The sequence below is a fragment of the Scophthalmus maximus genome, chromosome 19 (assembly GCF_022379125.1).
Source record: "Scophthalmus maximus strain ysfricsl-2021 chromosome 19, ASM2237912v1, whole genome shotgun sequence".
Lineage (NCBI taxonomy): Eukaryota > Metazoa > Chordata > Actinopteri > Pleuronectiformes > Scophthalmidae > Scophthalmus > Scophthalmus maximus.
Genome location: NC_061533.1, coordinates 9840736 through 9861654, shown reverse-complemented (window position 1 = coordinate 9861654; position 20919 = coordinate 9840736). Strand labels below are relative to the sequence as shown.

Here is a 20919-nt window from a genome sequence, read left to right as displayed (position 1 = left end):
GAATGAGACTAGATGTCAACACGTAGATATTTTGAGGATCAGTGTGGTTTGCCTTTGTGAAGTATATATATTCTATATTTCCATTGCTTTCATTTCTGTGCCTAGTACCGAGAGAGGGTATGCACATGTGCCATTTTTGGTTAACCAACTCAAGAACTGTGTTCTCTCAATAAGAAAATCATTGTTATTAACCTTGGATTATACTTTTCTTCCCCGTTTTAATCTGCGACAGTGGAGACCAGACCTCCTGCTCAGACTCTACATTCTCTTACGCTTCTCTTGTGGATGAGGGGCTCTCTGTAACTGATTATTCAGGCATGGTGGATGACGGCGTCTCTTGTTCCCATGGTGACTACCCTTGCCGGTTTACTGAGCAGTCGGCTTGGTCCCAGCGGGTGATTCCATACCGTGTGTTTGGCCCTGCCTGCTTGCTGCAGAAGGCCCAGGTGGAGTTTTGATAAAGAACCACTGAGAGACCTGAGCTCTTTGTATTTTATATTATATTATTAGAAGAGTCGGCATCAGTTAAGGTTTTCAACATCCGTCTTTTGGTAGATTGATAAGAGTATGAGTATAATTTTTAACTGGCCAAATGCTTCTGCCCATTTACAGTAGTTGACTTGGACTTTATAGTGACTTGACGACTACTTACGTGGATCATAGAACTATCATAGACATACAGCAAATACATGAACTGTCAGACAATTGTACATGTAGGTTACCCATTTGTATCAATATACAAACATCTGATTCAGGAAAAACTTGCAGTTTTATTAATGCCTGCTGTTTTGAGAAACTTGTTGCTTTCCCTTTGCAGAACGGAGTTCTTAAGCTGTTGCCTCGATGTTTGGCTGCAGCCCATGCCGTTCTGGGGGTCCACCCCTTTCCCCGCCTTGATGTCCTCATTGTTCCAGCAGGGTTCTCCAGTCTGGGCATGGCCAGGTAATGACACCAGGATCTTTGGTAGAATGGTGGAAAGTGCGGAATGGCAAAATTCTTGGAAGATAAGTGAATTTTTGTAGAAGTACAAAGAATCAGCAATAAATAGTTACAATTCAGCTATGATTTTGACTCGACAAACAAACTGTGAAGACAACACTGACATATTATGAACTTTTAAAATATGGGTTCACTATTTTCAGGTATGTCTTAAAATTACACATACAGGCGGAGAACTTCAGTACAATGTCTGGACTTCAGTGCATGTCTGAAAGCAGCTTATGAGTCACTAACAGCCATTCTTGCAGCACCTCTTTATATAGGACTTCGCTTTCACACATCCCATCCATCGTCATAGCCATCAGGGAGAATTTGGGATTCAGTGTCTGGCGCAAGGACACTTCAACATGCATACAGGAGGAGGAGCTAGCGATCAAACCACCAACCTATTTGGCTTCAGCAGACTGGGTTTGACAAATCTCGAGGGTATCTATCAAAGTTTCAGAAACACTGTCCAGGGAATGGGAACGGAAAATGTATACGAAAAAATACTCTCACTTTGGAGGATTAACTCAAAGTGCTTCAAAAATAGTGAACCTACCTTTTAAGTTGATAGGGCAACCAGTTTCATATTTATACACACAGTAGATACAAAACAACATTAGAAATCTTTGAGTTGTGTTCATGGTCGCCTGATAAAAATACAGTTTCATAGCCCCATAAGTCCTATATTGACTCTCCCTTTAGCTCTGTTTGGGTCTCCACCAGCTCCTGATGAAAATATCTGGCTCATATATATATGTTCACTATTTACTAAATTAGTGTGATTGGCTGACAGGTGTCTGGAAGTTTGGGTGCTTTGTTATCTCCAAACTGCTGTCTTGTGTGTCTGGAAAAAACATGCTGATGAGAGCTGTGAGGTTGAACCAAAACCGTGTTGTTATTTTTCAACTTAGTAAAATGTAAAATATTTCTGGCCTGAATGATTAATGACATACTTCACAATTCAAAACCCACTCACTCTGTCTCAATCTTCTTTGCGGAGATCTTTAACATTGCAATTCTTCACTGAATTAAAGAGTTCAACCATAACTCCCTGTAAACTCAACCAATCAATTCAGTTACTTGTCACCCCTGTTTTTCCATATGCTTTCCCTGTCTGCTTTCATTGTCCCATCATTGACTTAACCCTTCATCCCGTTTCTAAAACTCACCACCTCTTTCTTCCTTTATCTTTTACAGCTTCCCTTCTTCCATCGCAAACAGCTCTTTCCCCTCATCCTCTCCAAAAATGTTATTCCCACCACATCTCTTAACCTGTTCACACTTTTCTTTTTCTTTTCTTTTTTTTCATTTTTGCCAGTAAGTTGGCCCTCCAAGCCAAATTTACACCGTATTTCAACTTCTCCAACCCCTCCTCCAAATCATAACATGGTTGTTCCATCTGCGTTAATTCATTTTTCCTACCCTTAAAGACCCCAAAGCCCTAACCCCACACCCTGAACCATGTGAAGAGAGAGGCAACTAATCTACTCTCTGGGCACAGCTTCATTGACTCAGTGTGTAAGTCAGTCTGCTGTGTTATAGCTTTCCAGAGGTTTCAGGTGGTCTGCAGGCTCTCTCCTAAACACTAGACCTGTGTGTATTTATGTATGTATGTTTGTATGCAGTTGCAGTGGAGATCTGGGGGCTGATTAGTGCGCACACAGCCACAGGATGACACATTTACTGTACTATACACTAAAGATTATTCTCCTCTGTATTTTTTCGTTCCCCCTTCACCCTCATTGTGTCCTCCTTTTTAGCTTCTTCCCTTCCACTCTCTTTCCATATTTTGCTCCCTTTTATTACCTTACTATTCCCTGTTTGCTGTTATACCTTTATCCTGAAAAATCAGCAGTGTTCTGCTCCTGTCACTTCTTCTTCAACCTTCACTGTCTCATATTTTTCTCTTTCCATCTGCTGATTTTCAGTTTCTCTCTTTGGCCTCGTAATATCCCTCAATCTCGGAGCCCCCTGTGTTTGCCGTCCTTCTCTGTCCTCTCCACATCGGTGAATGGTGGATCACTCTTCAGTCTGGCCTCCAGCATTCTACAATAGTGATAGTGCCCCTGGAAATCAAGTTTTATATTCTCTCTGCAGTATAGTTCTTTCAGCTGGCATATAGTTAGCCTGTGGATATGATGGAAAACCACCCGGCAGCCATATGAATTAAGTTAAAATTGGAAATTGAAGAAAAATAAAGACCATAAATGTCTGGCCTTTTTCAAAATTTGTGTTGATGAAGTAAAATGATTTGGGTGGTCGGTGAACATAGTTCCAGTGCCTGCATTCAGCAGCCCCAGTCTGTCTTTCTCCTCTCCCTCGATGGCCTCCCTGGAAAAAAGTCCCCCAGACAGGATATGAGCTCATATCTGAATATGTATTCTGCCTAAATTCTGACGTTATATCCAAGACTGTTCTCAATCAGAGAAATTTTGAGGCATAGAAGACGACAAGATGGTCACAGTCTGGATCTAGTTCTCAATCAAAATTTGCATACTTTTTTTTAACTAGTTCTCCCAAAACACAGAGTGCTCTTTGATTTACTAAAGCCTTTTCCCCCATCTTGTGAAAATTTGTCTCCCTGCTGTACTTATTTAGAACAGACAATGAAGGGGCCGTAAGCTATCTTAAACCAATACACGTTCTGCGAATATTTCTCCACGGTCCGCTAGCTGTCAGTTCTGTCTCTATTTAAATTGAAAAATAATAAAAAATGGTGCGGACCGCACCACACAACACCTGCTTCAATCCCCGTCACCATAAGAGACGTGCTAGCTAAAGATGCTACGACTCAGGGTTTTTTGGCCTTGTGGTTAGCGCTTCAGTCTCCCATACTCGGGGCTGCGGGTTTCGTTGCCTGCTCGGCGAAGTAAATCATCAACAACAACAACAAGGAGAGGACAAGCTTTCTCCATGATCACTTACTGCCCCTTTAAGTGCCAACACAGAGGCTGTTCTGCTGTGGTTGTTGCTTCACAGATATTTTCTTTCCCGTATGAGGATAGCTCCCGGGCACTTATCGCTTTAGCCCCGGCTGCTTTGACTCCAGTTAGCTGCAGATGACAGAGACGAGATTTAGGGCCTTCATTAAGCTTCAGGCAGCACCTGAACTGACACCCTATAAAACTCGGCATGGTTTTCAACCCTCTGTCAACTCTTTGCATCCTCCCATAAATGCAGGTGGTTTGGTCTTGCATGCCTCTGCACTTAACCACAGGGTTGTGCCTTAGGAAGACAGGGAGGTCTATGAAAATGGAAGCAAAGATTGAGACGGAGATGAGAGAGGATAGGGTAGAGGGGGTAAAGGCAGGGTTCACGATAGGCCACCGGACCCCCAGGATGTGGGAGAGGATGTGTGGATTATTCCCAGCAACAAAAGCCATTAGCCTCTGGAAGGACTTCAGAGACTGGCGCTATTTAATCTAGGGATTGGGAGGTATGTGGGCCCCAGTTATTGGGACCAAGCCAAGCACAGTTTTTGTGCAGTGCCCCAGTGGAAACAGCAGGAGTGGTGGGGCTATAGGCCAAGGAGCGGTAGCAAGGGGGCATGAAACTGTTATTGTGTGATACAGAGAAGGGAGGGCAGAGGCAAGGGGCGGGCGGGGGGGGGGGGCACAGTGCCGTGAAGTTTTTACACTGAGATATGGAGAGGGAGGGCAGGAAAACGAAGATTAAGAAGTCAAGTAAGGGCAGGTCTGCATTCAAGGGCTGTGCCACGTACACTGTGCACCCGCAAGGCTTTCTGCCACACGCACACATGCAAACACAAAAGGGTACTGGGCTTACGAAAATGTAGCTTCCAAGGCATGAAGCCAGTAAGCAGTTTATATGTATTTTGCAAAACCAAATTAATTTTATTTTATGTAATAATCGGAGCATCAATCTGTCATACTTTAATGTAATCCTGTTCTGCTTTGTTTCAAGAATTCCTAAGCAGTTCAAGTTATTAACAGATGCATATTATGCTGAAACAGACATATTGTACAGACCAATAACTTCTCTTATTGTCTATCTTCACCTAATCCGTCTATTCCAGGCTCAGAGTCAAATGTAGAAAGCACTGCTCTGTGAACCTCTCCCCTTGCTATGAGTAAAACTTTTAAGACATCCCTGAGCTGATAAGACAGAGGAAGAAAAATACAGTGTGGTTAAACATTGATATGGGTGACATATGAGAACATGTCTAGGATGAGAGGACCAAGACTATGAAAAAGTTGGAATCACGTGAGCATGGTGGGGGATCCCTTAAAGTTACTTCTGTTTCCAGTCCAAATGAAAAAGGTCATTGTTCTGAGTGATTGATGGACGTGGGAATGGAGGTGTAAATACTAATGCATCTGCTCCAAGTTGTCGTGGTCAGACCACTCTCTGTTTCCTGACCATTAGCGATTACAAATGTCTGTGCATCTTTGTTTTTATCTGCCTTAGCTTATCCTATTTTCTTTTATTTTTCTATTTAAATCTCTCCATCACATCTCAGCCACGTCATTTGCTTCCGAATGGGAGTGACAGGAAGGGCACGGCATTTCCTCACGCTCTTTGAAGCCGAGGTCTGCGAGTCCCCAAAGCGTTGGCTGAACTTGTAGGACTAATCACAGATCCCCGTGTTTGCTAAATGGCCAAATGAGGACGTGTCTGTCAGCCCAGAGAGAGCAGGGCTTTCCCCGTATTTTGTTGAGAAATGACACAAGTGTTGAAACAGGCCTTTTAGTCGTGTGGGTGATGCAGGTTTTGTTTTGCCTTGTTGTAGACAGGCAGATTCCTGTGCTTGTTTTTGTATGAATGCATGTATTGTTCAAATAATGGTCTAAGGATGTGTATTTCAGAGCAATGCGATGATGTCAGAGGAATGCTACACAAATCATTTATCATTGACAGTAATCCACTTTTTTCTCAGGGGGTTATTATTTTCAAGTTAACCAACTTGTTTTAAATATTTGGGTTATTAATAAGTTAAAGCTTATAATTGAGTCAGATCATTGTGCAATTCTTTGTTGGTTTTGGATTTTTTGGTGACGGGAAGGGAGGGCCACCCCACACACCTGATGGCTGGCTCCGATGAACCCACAAACACACATATAAATATCTATTCCTCAGCACTTTTATTACCAGTTTCCTGGATTATCACTTTTTTATTCAAGCAGAGTAACACAAACACATTGCACAGCTTGGCATCTTGAAAACACGTTTATTGGTAAAACATTTTTTTAATATTCTTCATATACACTATACGCATAATTTGCAATGATGTTAAGTTTCTCATTTTGTTTTTTATCCCTTTTACCCCTGCTATCGGCTCATACACGACGGCTGCCCCGAGATATGGAAAGAAAAAGGATCACGTAGTTAAACTTGTAATTCCACTTGCAGTACAGCCAAACTCGGCAGCCATATAACTGTCACAGGCACAGGGTAAAAATGATGACTGGTGTATACTTCTTGACCTCTCTAAGTGGCACTGGAGGATTTTCAGCCTGACTTCAGATGACTGCATTGTTTGTTTATGGGCTACCAGGAAGTTGCATTGGCCATTGGGAGGAAGTGGTGAGCTGCAGTGCCGGGGGGGGCGGGGGCGCGGGCGCGGGGGAGAGAGAGTTTGTGTACCACCTAAGCTCTTTCTCTACTTTTATTGGAACAGACCAGTGGTTTTGCATGTTTTAAACCATTAACTAGAAATCACATGCTCTCCACATTACAAGTTTTGAGATTGATTTACTGCCTTCTACAGAGACCCAGGTTTTCATTAATTTCTGCATGGTGATAAGCTGCAAGAAATAATATTTATTTCAGATTTGCTTCTTAAAAGCAACTTTTGATGCAATTTAGTCTTCACATTTCATGGAAACAGGCTCTTTGCTCTCAACCACACATTAATAACATACATTTGCAAAGAGATGCTCACAGTAATGAATTATAAGTTTTGATTTGAATTGATTTTCATGACACACCAAAATCACAAAAAAACTATTATAAGTAACAAAAAATGTAATCGTTAAACTGGTCAGCAATAATGAGATGAATCATTCAAAACCAACAGCATTTCAAAGAAAAAGCTGATCATTAAAGAAAGATCATTAACGTAAAAAAAAAAAAAGGCATTGCTGCTTCTTACCATCTTGTATAGCAAGTCAATGTAATATAACAGCAGACAACACCATGCAGTTGAAAGATTAGATGTAAATCTTCCATCTTCAGTGTCAGTCTTTCGACTCATTGGCCGTGATTCCCTATCACTTTGCACCGTTACCGGATTGCACCTCCTGCCTCCTTGTTGACCTGTTTCGCTCCCTTTTTTCTCTGTTCTTCCTCACTCCATTTCTTTCCCGGTCCTCCCACTGCTTGTCCTCCCAACTTCTCCTTCTGATGTCTCAGTGGATTTCTTGCCTTTCTGCTCTCCTCCCCAGTTTGATCTGTGAAGTAACCCTAGAAGTGTGCGACAGAGACTCTGCTCTTTCAGGAGGCAGTTAGGGGATTGAGGGCAGAGAGGCCGGGATGTGGGGGGTCGGATTTTTTGGCACAGAAGACAGCTGTTAATCAAATAGTCAAGGATGAGGTGTTTTCTTTCTTCCCACCTTGAGTGGATCTCCCTCTCTTCTGTAGCCACACAAAAGACCCTGGCGGGTTGAAAAGGCAGCTCTGCATGCCTGCATCTGGACAGAAGGAGTGTCCTGGGGACACTTTGAAAGTGATTGCGAGTAGTTAAGACTTTTAGGTGAGCTTTATTTATTTTTCTCCACCATTTCCCCAGCTCCTCTGCTCGCCTCCTGTTGAACAGATACGGGACACCCAGGGGACACCCCACAAGCACTGGCTAATGCCATCCATCTTTTCTTGCTTCCTTGTCTTTTTTTCTTAGTCAGACCTTTCTCTGTGCTCTTGAGGAAGAAAGCAGGGTCAAGTTTAGCAAGTGTTTTGTTGTTGCAGGGACATTCCTAGTTATCTGGGGCCTCTCAGCTTCTCTTCTCTATCTGCAGTATAGGTTTACCTGCACTACTACGGCCCCCTTTCACAAACGAACAAGGCATCTCTTAACTCTTCCACTGCTTCACAGGATGAGAGGATCATATATTATGTTGTAAACATGCAATCCTTTATCCACAGGAATAATCAGAAAGCAGTTCATGCATGATAGTTTTTGAATTTTCTATAAATGACGTATAGCTAGAATGTATTTGCAGCATTGCTCAAATATATAGAGTTTTTTCCCAGGTGCCATATATGCTACAATAATAATCAGTGGTTGTTGAGTGATGGTGTGTCACTTTGGAACTGCCCTCAGATGGGAACCCTGCTAGCGACAGTTGGCATATAGTGCTACATTTAACAGTAACACAGACACACTGTGCCATAACTCTGGATTAGAAGCTGTGGCGAAACAGTCCTGTCACTACGCACCCATTCTACTAACTAATGGATGAGTCCATTGGACCCATTCAGTGGAGAGATGGATGGGTCCATTGTGCGCTGTAGGGGACGCTGCTGCTGCTGTCGCTGCTGCTGTGCATCCTGGGGCGTACTGTATGTGTGTGCGTGTGTGTGTGCTATTGCAGCCCAGAGGCTAGAGGGTAATTTAATTTTTCTGTGCAAAGCCAGACGACTTAATCTCTGTGGGACCTCTGCGCTGAACCGGCCAAAATGAGACATTTGAAACAAAGTGCTGTGAAATGCTTTTTGGTAATGTTTTCGATGTCTGTGTTTGGTTTTAGCCTCGGGGAGAGAGCTGTGCTCCATGCTGGTCTACCGGTTGCTCTCACAATGGGCTGTTTTTTAGCCGTGCTAGTGACATGGCTCTGTGGACGGCATTGTCAGCCTGTCTGCTGATCGGTCAATCCACCAAATTTGGTCCAGCCTGAAATATAATATATTTAACCACAGTTGGAGGGATTTGTATGCAATTTTGTACAGGTAATTTGGCACTGAAAGGATGAGTCTTAAATAAATTACATTTAATTAATTCCATTTACTGATCCCCTGACTTTTCCTGTAGCGTTCCAGCAGGCTGAAATGTATCCAATTTATCCTGTGAAATATTTCAACATAAGTGTGATGGGTCAGCAGAAGATTTTGTATATACATTCATGGTGCCCATTTAATGAATCCTAATGGCGTTCGTGATCCCACTTTTTCTCTTGTGCCACCTTGAGGTTTACATTTGTGGCTTTGAGTGAAAGCTGCTATTGGATGCATTGCGATTGAAATTTAGTAAACACTTTCATGCCCCTCTCCTTAAAATGAATTGTAAAAATGTAAGTGCACTCTGTCTTATACGTGTATCCTTCACTATCCAAGCCGTCTTAAAGAATGAGGCTGGTAATATTCTATATTGTCCATACTTTCGACAAATCCCATGAAAAGACCACAAGACAGTGAACTTATCCGACTAACTTAATTGTTGTCTGTGTAGACGAAGCCTCTCTGTGCCACAGGGCTCCAGTGTTTTCCCAGAAATCCCATAAACCTTGTTGGTGAGCCACACCACTGGGTGGCATTTTTGTGCACTATCAAAAATAAACAGTATTGCCCATGTTCATCAATCCCACATACACTATCCTGCTACCATACAATATGTACTCGCCATGAAAAACTGTGAACAGTCCCTAGCAAATGTGTTCACTCCTGTTTGAGCAACATTTTGATTCATATGCTTAATATGGAAATGAAAAGTCTATATTGTGAAAATGTATTTCTTCAGCAGCGACTTAGAGCAGAAAGCCACAAACAGGGAAGGACAAAGAGATGGACTAACATTTTGCTGTTGGAGCTTTCATTGATTTAGTTGACAATAAGGAAAAACCGTGTTGTATTTGTAGTCGTGTTGTTTGGACTGCAGTTCCTCCTTAACATCTGTCGCTGGTTCCTGCCGCCTGTTAGAGCACTTGTCAAAGTGATAATCACTGCATACATTCTTATGTTTATCTCTTGTGGTATTGTGTATGTGGGTTGTTGCAAACGTATTCACATCAAACACCTTTAATCCACAGTCTATCTATCAACTGCAGTTTGTCTGAAACCTCCGCGGAGGAGACAGCTCTGCTTCGCTGGCTAATTTCACTTCGATCTCGCCTACATCCATCTTTCCATTCTGTCAAACACCTCTCATATTGCCTTGCTGTACTGAGTGGTCTCACTTTCCATCCCCTCATTGTCTCATTCTCTCATGTTACATAAGAGAGATAAAAAACTGTGTATTTATCATCCAACAGGCAAAAAAAACGTCTCTAGTTACAACCCTGTGAAATGGATTTGCCCTGTCTTTTTCGGTGAGGCCGTAGTACAAGTCAGAGTGGTGATTGATGGGATGTGCACGTAAATAGCGACAATGATACTGGAATGTGGGTTATGTCACATGAATGTCCTCCCTGGCTGATTGACAGGGCAGATGAACACCTACTGAAATGCATTTTTGCCCATTTTGCAAACCCTTTGTAGTAATTCCCTGAAATGATCTTGTATTAAGACGTAATTCCACGTTGAAACTTAGATTAACAATTTGATGATGACGTGTATAGATCTATGTGTTAGAGAGAGATTTCTTGCTGTTTGTTCTTCAATATATCGGCCGCATATCAGCATTAAACTACAGGAAGAGCTCAAGCATCCTGCACACACACACACACACACACACACACACACACACTCAAGAACATTCCTGCAGCGTGACATCAGTTTTTGGACTCTGTACTAAACAAGGAACAAACTGCTTTGTGGATTGTTTTACTTTTAGGAGAGGATGGATCAGACATCTGTTATCACTTCCCAGCTGATATGGGTTCAAAGTGGATTTGCTGAAAGTATGTGTGTGTGTGTGTGTGTGTGTGTGTGTGTGTGTGTGTGTGTGTGTGTGTGTGTGTGTGTGTGTGTGTGTGTGTGTGTGTGTGTGTGTGTGTGTGTGTGTGTGTGTGTGTGTGTGTGTGTGTGTGTGTGTGTGTGTGTGTGTGTGTGTGTGTGTGTCTGGATTTTCATGTCTGTGCCTGTGACTTTCTGCTGCTTTGTGTGGGTGCTACGTTTTGCCTGCACTGTATACAGTTATTGCGCTTTCATGTATATCTCTGTGTATGCAGACAAACATTTTTGATCTCATCGGGTTATGACCCACATGGATCCCATCAGTGTGGTTACAAACTTGATTTGCTTTAGAGGCTGGTATCAATTCAAGCATTAATATGAAAGTACTTGAATAGCAACTAGAAAAAAAAGACACACCACTTAATTCACAAGTGCCGGCACTACAAAGTCTTTATTTTCTCCCGACCCAAGCAGCACAGTTGCCTCCCTGTTCCTGATGACCTCTGATATCTTTTGTGCTATTTATTTTCAGGCTCTGATGTGATGCGGTGCATGTGGGTGGGGCGGCTCTCTGGGGGCCCAAGCCTGGCCCTCGTTCATGTGATCAGGCCCTACATGGAGTGGCATTTGGCCTGGCCCTGTGGGGCCCCTGTCTGGGAGCAGAGAGCTGATCTGCAGCCAGCCTGGAATGCCAGACATTTGAAGTCAGACTTGTTAAAAAAGAATGAAGGGTGGTAGGAGTTTGGTCAAATAGGCCCCTGTGTCTAAAATAGCCCACAGACTCTGTCCGAGAGGGAGGGGAAGGAGACAAAGCTTCTTCCCGTTAGCTGACATTAGGAAAGGACAGCCCTCCAACCTTTGCTTGAATAGAAAAGAAGAGATGGGAATTGTACGTGGAGTGCTTGTTGTTTTTGTTGTGGCTTTTCTTCGCCTACTCACCTGTCTGTCATTGTGTTTGTTTACATGTTTCTGCATGGGTATCCAGTTATGTGTGAAATTTCACCAGCAATGTTAGACATCATCTTGTGTCGTAATGGTTCAGCAGAACAGCAGTTTACCACACCGGGGAGTTGACATTCTTTTCTCTCTATTTTTTCCATAAATATCTATCACATAATCTTTTCATTCATGTCCTAAATTCCTTTTTTCCATCTTTTTACAAAATTTTTGCTCTCACTCTCATTTACACATACAGTACACACTCACTCAGCTCACATCATCTTTTCCCTCAGCCCTATGTCTCTTGGGGCTGTTTTACTGGTGTCTCAGCTTTGAGCTGAGCTGGGCTGGGGATGTCAATTACAGAACTATGATAGGGCTCCTGCTGCATTATTCATGGAAGTGTCCCGCTGGGGAAAAAATGGCCTACAGCCAGGAACGATGGATGGAGGGATGGAGGGATGAATAATGGATGGAGAGATGGAGGAGCTAATCACTATTGCAATCTGTGTCTCACCAAATTGAAGATATGCCCTGGCTCACACCTCTGAAACTCAGGGCCAAGTCACCCCGTGTGACTCGGTGTTGTGAGGTTGTCGTGTGAGAAGCACAGGAGGGGTTTAATCAGTTTTTCATTTTGTGTGCGATTCAGACCCAATGGGGTACCACCACCAGAAAGGTCACCCAAGGTCTTTTGCCTGTTATTGTATATGCAGACAGCCTCTCGTCGCAAACTGCTCTGTTTATCACCTTTTGGATGTTGAAGTCGGTGCATTTTTTTAAGCCTTTTAACATAAAAGGGTAGATTGTGTTTGTTTGTGCATAGTTTTCTCCAAGCATCAAGGAACACCACATGAAGTTGATCAAAAACCAAGATCAGAAAGACATAAAAACAGAAGAGACTAAAATTTACGTTTGGAATCAAATTAAATCTCAGGAAATTGTAATTTCATTTCTTTAATATAATTTGTAAAAGAACATGTCTAAGTGGAGAGGAGTCGAGAGCAGAATTTATCATTCTCAGGGGCAATTTGTTGCACAGTAAATTCAAAATCAAACAGGAAATCCAACATCAAAAACAGACATGAAGACATGGCCAACAATTATTAATTAATTTATATGCTCTAAACCTGGCTGCAAAAGCCAACTTTGATTCAAACATCCCAGCATTAAACATGAAGTAACCTTCAATTAACAGAAAATGCTAAGTAACCACAGTGACGGGGATGAAATGTGTCCTTTTCCGATTAGTTTGTATAAAATGCAACATTTGATTTTTTTTGTCATGGATTCTCTTGATCAGATTTACAATCTGGATAAAATCAGTCACTCAGGTAAAATGGGAACAATATTGAAATGAAAGTGTTGAAAAGTTAAAAGTGGTGGATTATTCAAAGTGGTGGGCATTGTTGGACTTGCAGTAGAGCATATATATCATTGCAATTTTGTTTATTGTATTTTGGCATGATATAATTTATTTAAAACGCCACAATAGCTCAGTTGTTGGGATGAAGAAGTGGGAGGGATGCTATTTTAATTATATTATCATGGACTCGGATGTTCACAATCAACACTTAAAGAGTTGTCGCATGACAGTCAGTAATAAGTAAAACCAGCTGTTTTTTGGTAAGTACAAAATCAGAAAATGTCCACTTTGGGAATGTTTTGATCAGCTCATGTTGGCAAGGTTGTGTTGCAAAGACATGGACCTAAAGTCCATGTATTTCAGGGTCCATACTTAGTTCAGTTTTGGAGGATGTTGTTCTGTTGTCTGTTACTTATAACTTGGAAACTGATTGTAATTGTTGGTAATTGGTTCGTAATCAGCAACTTAAGTAAATCATGAGGAACATTTGACAATTTGCATGAAGCAGAATTCGGAAGCACATTGTGCATTGTGACAGTTTCTGCATTTCACATCGCTGAATTTGCAGATACTGATACCAGCAGTCGCCCCCACAGCAGACCTAGCATTCAGGTCTATAGTGGAGATGAGAGTGTACTGTATGCTCAAGTGCAGGTGCTACATGTACATGAATGTGAGTGAAGGGCTTCCCTTGCCTGTATCCCTGACAGGTCCCTGATGTCAACTAATGTCAGTCAGTGTATCAGTGAGTGTGAAAGATGCTGTTGTTATTCATGCCCGCCATGGTGGGATGACACTATTTGTCACTGTAGTGATGAATTCCGCCCTCCCTCAGAGGAGCATGTGCAAGTGCCGTCTCTGAAAGGCTGTCTTTGTGTTTCACACTCGCACACACTGTCACAGATGCACACAAACGCACCGCTGGAACTGACAACAAAGGCGCGCTTATCCAATTGTGGGGGGAATAAGATTAGGCTGCGAAAAGAAACTCATAAGGCTAATGTTAGCTTCTGCTGCTCCAGTGAGAGCCTTTGTTTTTGTAATCAGGAAAAACATGGGATTAGATTTGAAATCCTGTCTCGGAAATTATGCCCATAAGACCACATTGTATGATGTTGACATGTTAAATAACAGAAGGTGATGCCCTGCCTCATATCTGATGAATCAGTCCTAAGGGAAATAAACTGTAGTTGTGTTGCTCAGATATCCAGTTTTGCTTTCCTCGAAAATAGACTGTCTGGCAGACCCGGCCCAACCTATGTCTTTACTCCCTGTTTTTCTTTATAATTGACTTAGCTTGTCACCATAATTGGGTTATGGCAAAGACAGAAAATAACTCTTCCTGTCATCTGGTATTTTAAGATGCTAATCTTGCCTCAATGAGAGCAGCTCATTTTACAACTAACTATAATTTATCAGTGGCACCAATATGTGGGCTTATAGTAGCTGTGGGAGTAAACTGTCAATCCAACAGGTAAAGTAACTGTAGCTGCTGTGTCTTAGCTTTTGAAAGTAGGACCAGTCTTTATTGCTACATGGTGCTTATATGAAGTTGACATATTGGCAATGCCTAAAATGAGTAAAACTAAAATGAAGTGGACCACAGAGATAAAGTCTTCTCTTATATAAAAGCATAAGATGGAGAAAGTGGTCTCACACTTTAGGACCCCGCTGTCTTTGTCGCAGTCATATGACTACTTGGGAAAAAATACTTTTCAGTAGGGACAAGCAGTTTGCCATAAATTCTCCCACCAATGTCATTTCAATGGTGGTTGAGACACTTAAGATATAGAGAGTGTGAAAGGATCTCTAGACAGTCCGCTGTTGTTATATGGGCCAGGGGAGGGAGAGAGAGACCATTCATTTGCACCTCTGTGACCCCTCTCTCATTCTCCTGTTGAAGAACAGCCTGCCTCTCACACAAAGTTGGCCTTAAACCCCTCAGGGCACCCGGTGACTGTTACATAAGAATGAAGTAAAGAATGCTCCAGAAACGTCTTCAGCCATGACCTTGGCTTTGAGAGAGCACTCCTGATTTGTGCTGTTCTACCAGTGTTGTCTAATGGTTAAAGGTCATGTGTTATATTCCCAATTCTGCATGAAGGTGAGATTCTGGAGCACCAACCTCTCATGCACTGGTTTCATAATATCAAGAATGAAATGTGGATGTTGTTGAAACGACAAGATAGTTTAGCAAATGAGCAATTTTGGCCTGTCCGTCACTCAGCCCACTACTTCGGTCCAGGCTGAATCATTCCAACAACTATTAGATTTATTGCCATGAAATTCACCATGGTTACCAGATGATGTATCTTTTGGCCTCTAGGGATATTCTATCTTTTCATCGAGTGCTTCCAGCAGATTCATATTTTTCGCTTTCTAATATTTCATATATGTATATGTGGTGTGGTGCTGTGCCAATCCTATTTCAGCAGCTGCGTATATTCACTGCTGGCAGGCATTGTGGGGAAAAAAAAAACTTTCCAAAACTAAAATTGACGACCTTAAATGAGAATAACGGAAAAGTTCTTGAGTCCTAATTTAGGCTCTTTTAAAACCAGACATTGACAAAATTGTGTTTACCAACTCACATTTGCTTCCCCTCCAATGAGGCTTTTGTACTGTGGTTTTATCTCTTTGTACATGCAGAAATAGCCTCTTATCTTAGGTGTCCCTGAAAGCACTTTTAGTGGGTTTTTTTTTGTGTATTTTAGTACGATCGTGAACATACATTTTCTGTTTTATACAGCACAGAAGCAAACACCAGTTGGTATATTTACATACACTTTAGATGCACATAACATAAAAGTTTATCTTAATCATTACCATAACCACACATTTCATTTCCTTGTGAGAATGAAATGTTTTGCCCAATAAATTAGTCTTTAAAAAAAAAAAAAAAATCTGATTCATCTAGCATTTTTCCAGATGCTCAAAGACGCTTAACAATACCAGCCAAAATCAAACAAAACAGTCCGGGATATATACTGATCAAAAATGCTCATTTTTTCTAAATATGTTCTTAGTGCCTTTCTCTCCATCTCCATAAAGATCATGAAAAGATAAGGATTTGGTTTATATTCATCGTTTCTTGTAAAAAAAAATAAGAAAATCCATGACAACTTCTAAAACCCTCATCAAACCTAGGATTTGCAGCATTTCCCTGAAGTCACGTTTAAAAACAAAGTGAAAGACTTGGAGTGGGAGCTATAAAGTCTCCCTGCCTTGATAAATCTGCAACAGTTGCATAAAGACCTCTTAAAATTTGATTTATTTTGCCCATTGTTGGTTGACAATTTTAGTACAGGGAACATGTGTTTTTCTATTTGTGCAGAGTAATTTGGTTTGGCTTGTTGAGTGAACTGCCCTTTGCTAAATATAATGTGGAAGATGGAGACAGGGATAGGCAGCAAGTAACTCCCATACTCGTGTATGTTTGTCAAACTTGCAAGTTCAGGATACATTTTTTATGTCAAATCACCTCGCTACTTCTTTGATATTTTTGGAGGGTGATACAGAATGTCTTTTCCTCACTTTGATTTTATTGTCTCTTAACAATCTTTTTTTCCCTCACACAGTTCCCTTCTTGTTTTATCATCTGTATGTACTTGTCTTTCTCTTACTTCCTCAACCTCTTTGATTGTAAAAACATTTTTACTCTCACCTCTTGTAATCCTCTATTCTTCTTTCTCACTACTTGCCCCCCTTTTACAACTTAAATCTAACTTTATCCCTCTTTTTCATCATTTACATCTGTCATTTGTCTTCCCCAGCCCCCATATCATTTTCTTGTCCCAGAGCGTGTTGTCTGCTGGGGGTTGCGGTTCTGGAGGGCATGGCCTGTCTCTGTGCGGATCCAGGATGTGCCATGAGATTGCTCACTCTTGGTTTGGCCTGGTCATTGGAGCCAGAGACTGGACTGAGGAATGGATCAGTGAGGGCTTCGCCACTTATCTGGAGGACATCATCTGGGCCCAAGCACAACAGGTACACTACAATTGCTTCCCAATAGTGCTACAGCTATTTCAAGGAGATGACTCCCTTTTTAGACTGTCTGCTCTGGTAGATGAAAGCTACCACAGAGAAGGCATTTTTCTCATAAGAAATGGAAACCAGTAAATGAAAAACAACGTCAGGAAACATTGAGACAGCGTTTGTTTATGCAGTTAATTTTATTCTAGTCATTATATAGACTGCACTGCTATATCATATGATCCAGCATCTTCATACAACAACAACAAAGGGAAACACAGGTTGACGTTCCAACCTTCCATTTCCACAGCCGTTGAGCCAAGTTTTCCAAGTGTTGTGGACTGCATGTCAAGTTCAGTTGGACATTGCATTACTGTAGTAAAACCAAACTTGAAGCAAAGAAGGAAACAGTTTATAAAAACACCAATCCAAGTCCCATTGCAGGAAAGGACAATCAAGAAACCAAAACTAAGTCTGAAAGGTCAGGGAAGGTGGCCAAAAATTAAATGAAAGGGTAAAGAAGTTCCTGAGCCAACCACATAATGAGCCTTCCAACCCAAACATTCTAAGTTACTAAAATGAGGATTAAGCGTAAGCACACAATAGTTGTGAAAAAATACTACTGCCACCTACTCCTCAAAAAGGGAAGATTTTTTTTTTTAATTTAAAGAAGTAGATCATATTGTAGATCAGAGAGTAAAAGGTTATGTCGGTTTGGAGTTGGTGTACTTCGCACTGCGGCAGGTATCCTTCTAATGCGTGAGCCAGGATAAGACTGGTGGCCTGGTAACTGAAGATACCTGGAAAAAGCTAAACAACAGGACAAAAAAATAGGGTGTGGTATTTGAATGAATCCTTTGCTAACACTGAGAGCTCTGATCCAGGAATTGATGAGCACACAGATCTAATCCTCCTACTTACTTTTCCCACACCACATAAAGTTACGCAAATGTTTTTCTTGTGTCTGGGCTGTTTAATCATGTCACTTTTGATAGGAGCTTGGCTCTGTTATCTCTGCCAAAATCAATAAGACACAGAACTTACCAACAGTGCTTTTGTCATGATATTAGTGAACATTTCTTTTTGTTTTAGCTGATGAAATCCACCATTATTATTTGTGTCCTCTGATTTCTTTCCCCTGCCTTAATTTTCCTTTACATCCTTTTAATGGTCCATATCTCTCCCTCCAGCTCTCCTCACAAGAGACCGCAGAACAGTCTGACCTGAAAGCACTTCTGCGGTGGAGACGACTCTCGGATGAGCTGCAGAACTCAGAGGAGGATCTTCAGATTCTCAGGTGTGTGTCTGCCACTGGTCCAGCCTGTCTGTTTCATTATCATGCCATTGTTGCCACTATGGAGGAAGGGCCCCATTAGCTGAGCATGGTCAAAACAGGACACAGTACTGTTCACTGACATTAACTTAACCCTAAATGCTGACTATCTTCCTCACTGTTAGTTTTAATTATCAATAGAGGAATACTAAACCCCCTCTGAGGATATATCTTCCTACACCAGTATATTTCAGTATATTAGCACCTTACTCTGGTATCAGTTCCTGACATAGTCTTTTCCACGGATAATTTTTTTAAACAAGCACTATTTATTTGATGTGGATGTCTTATTAGCCTGGACTGTGGAGATAAATGTTTTCTTCGCTTTTAAATATGCATTAGATGCCCTGTTTATCAAAGTGATCATCATGGAAATGCAAAAATTATAATATATAATATTTCAAGGCAGTTGTTCATAAATGTTACAGTATCCGTCAGTAATGACACACCTCGTACATCAATCTACAAATGCTAATCCCCCAAGTTCGATGACTGATAACCTTTGAGAACGCCAACCCTAAACCATAGGCCATATTTATACCTGTAAAGTTACTGGAATCTGCACTACGAAAATGGTTGCATAGCACAGGAGATTTTGAAGGAAGAGAGAAAATGTGTGAGTTGCATTTGTATTTAATTCATTCCTGTAATAGGTACAGTTTAACTTTTAATGTCCTGTTTTTTGTTAAGTGTCTGCACGTGCAGACACACGTGAGCATGAAGTATATACATTCCAGGGGTACAGGTGTGGCAGGTGTGGTAACAAAGTATATCCAGGTGTACTGTACCGTCATGTCGAGCACGCTCACAAACTTTTCATCTGATCCTGACAATGTGGGACCCACACCCTGTTTGTTTTATCCAGGGTGGAAGCACAGTGTCATCAGGGGATTATAGGTGCAAACTTCAGCCACGAGTTAACTCTTTCATGCTGTGACAATGCTAACACTTGTTAGCCTTCCACCTTTCATATTTTAGCTCTGCCTTTGAATAAATAAATAAAAGATTGTTGTTTACTGGAGATAACAGTGTAACAGCAAATCTGTGGCTCATTGATATCGTGGCGTTTCTACTTCGTACAAACCTTTATCTGTTTCGCTTCGCTAATGATGTGTTGTCATTAAACAATTGAAACAGTAATGAATTAATAGAACCCAGAATTCAAATGAATTCAGTTGGTTCAAAAAAGCTGAGTTAGTGAAGCCTCAGTGCTCGTGATAATGTTTTTTACTCATATGTTGCTGTTAAGGACCATCTTCAGAAGTTTTAAAAGGTTTCAGTGACACTTCACATACTGAAATGCTGATCATATATTTCAGTTGTTCACATGTTGGCAGGCGTAAACAAAGAACCCATCGTGACACTGTGTAAGTGAAAGGGTTAAACATGCACTTGAGAGCTGCGTCTGTCCCGCCGTCTATCAGGGTGTTCCCCTATGAGGCAGACAGCCGGGTGATTAGGAGGATCAGGATTAGGTTTCTCTGCACCTGACAACAGCATAAACAATACATGATGCTCTCATACAGAAAGACACACACATGCCCATACGCTTGGATGCACACATGATTATGCTACATGGAAGCATATACGTATATAAAAGAGTAAAAGTAATTGCAAAAGTGGCACCAAAGTAAATCCTCACATCTTTTAGAGCATGTTGTTGCGTAAAGGAAACATGCTCACACATTTTCTTGATGAGTCAATAACATAATTTATTCTGCAAATCCAATGACATTTATTAGTAATATCTATATGCCTCTGTTTGTGTCCTACTCCTAACATTCTGATGATGATTGATTATTATTATTATTATTAAGTCAGTATTATTGTTTATCAACCTTTATACATAAAGTCATGATGGTTCTGCATGATCATATGTAATACTTCTATCTTATGGCTCGTTATCTTCTGTCTGAATCTTTTCCTTTTGATTCTAGTTCTTTCAGAGAAACTTTCCAGTTGCAAATAAATAAATAAATAATTTTTCCAGAAAACTTCCCAGGAAAATTTGTGACAAAGAGTTGGAAATAATGGACCCATTAAAAAATGATATCAACATTTTCAGCAAAATCACGTTAAAAACTAGCTAAATTAGCTACTGATGTTTTTGTTAGTTGTAGCATGTGAGTTTTGTCTGATGCAATGTGAAACAGTCAGAGTTGGTTTAATTTGATCATGGAAGGTCAGCCTTCTCCTTAGAAAGTGTGTCACATGAAGAAAATCTCAAATCAAAGGGTTACTTTCTTTTTAGTTTTCTCAGTGATCATGGAAATCACACAGGTGGCATCAACATCATTATAAATGAGCACAGGAGATTATAATCCCTGTTTCAGCTCAGTGATGGTCTTCAGTTTCAGATGTGAATGACTTCCTGGATATTCTTTCAGGCTGTTCACTGACATTGACCTATACTGACCTTTTACTGCATACCAGTTGATCCTTTGACCAGTCTGGTGTTCATAGACCCCCGATGTTGTCTACTTCCTGCATTCATGCTGTCCCTTATTTTCTTTCTCTTCTTTATTTGTATTTTTGACCT

At 41.1% G+C, this 20919-nt stretch overlaps 1 protein-coding gene across 4 annotated transcripts in view; it reads left to right on the top strand.

The window, feature by feature from the left end:
• The window catches only part of LOC118313966 (aminopeptidase O (putative)), a 70361-nt gene that overhangs the window by 4635 nt on the left and 44807 nt on the right, over positions 1-20919 (top strand). For all 4 annotated transcript variants that reach the window (XM_035639981.2, XM_035639982.2, XM_035639980.2 and 1 more), the window contains exons 5-8: positions 233-446; positions 818-942; positions 16849-17062; positions 18238-18344. In XM_035639981.2, coding sequence (XP_035495874.1) covers positions 233-446; positions 818-942; positions 16849-17062; positions 18238-18344 — 660 coding nt within the window. The remainder of the gene's footprint in view (positions 1-232; positions 447-817; positions 943-16848; positions 17063-18237; positions 18345-20919) is intronic.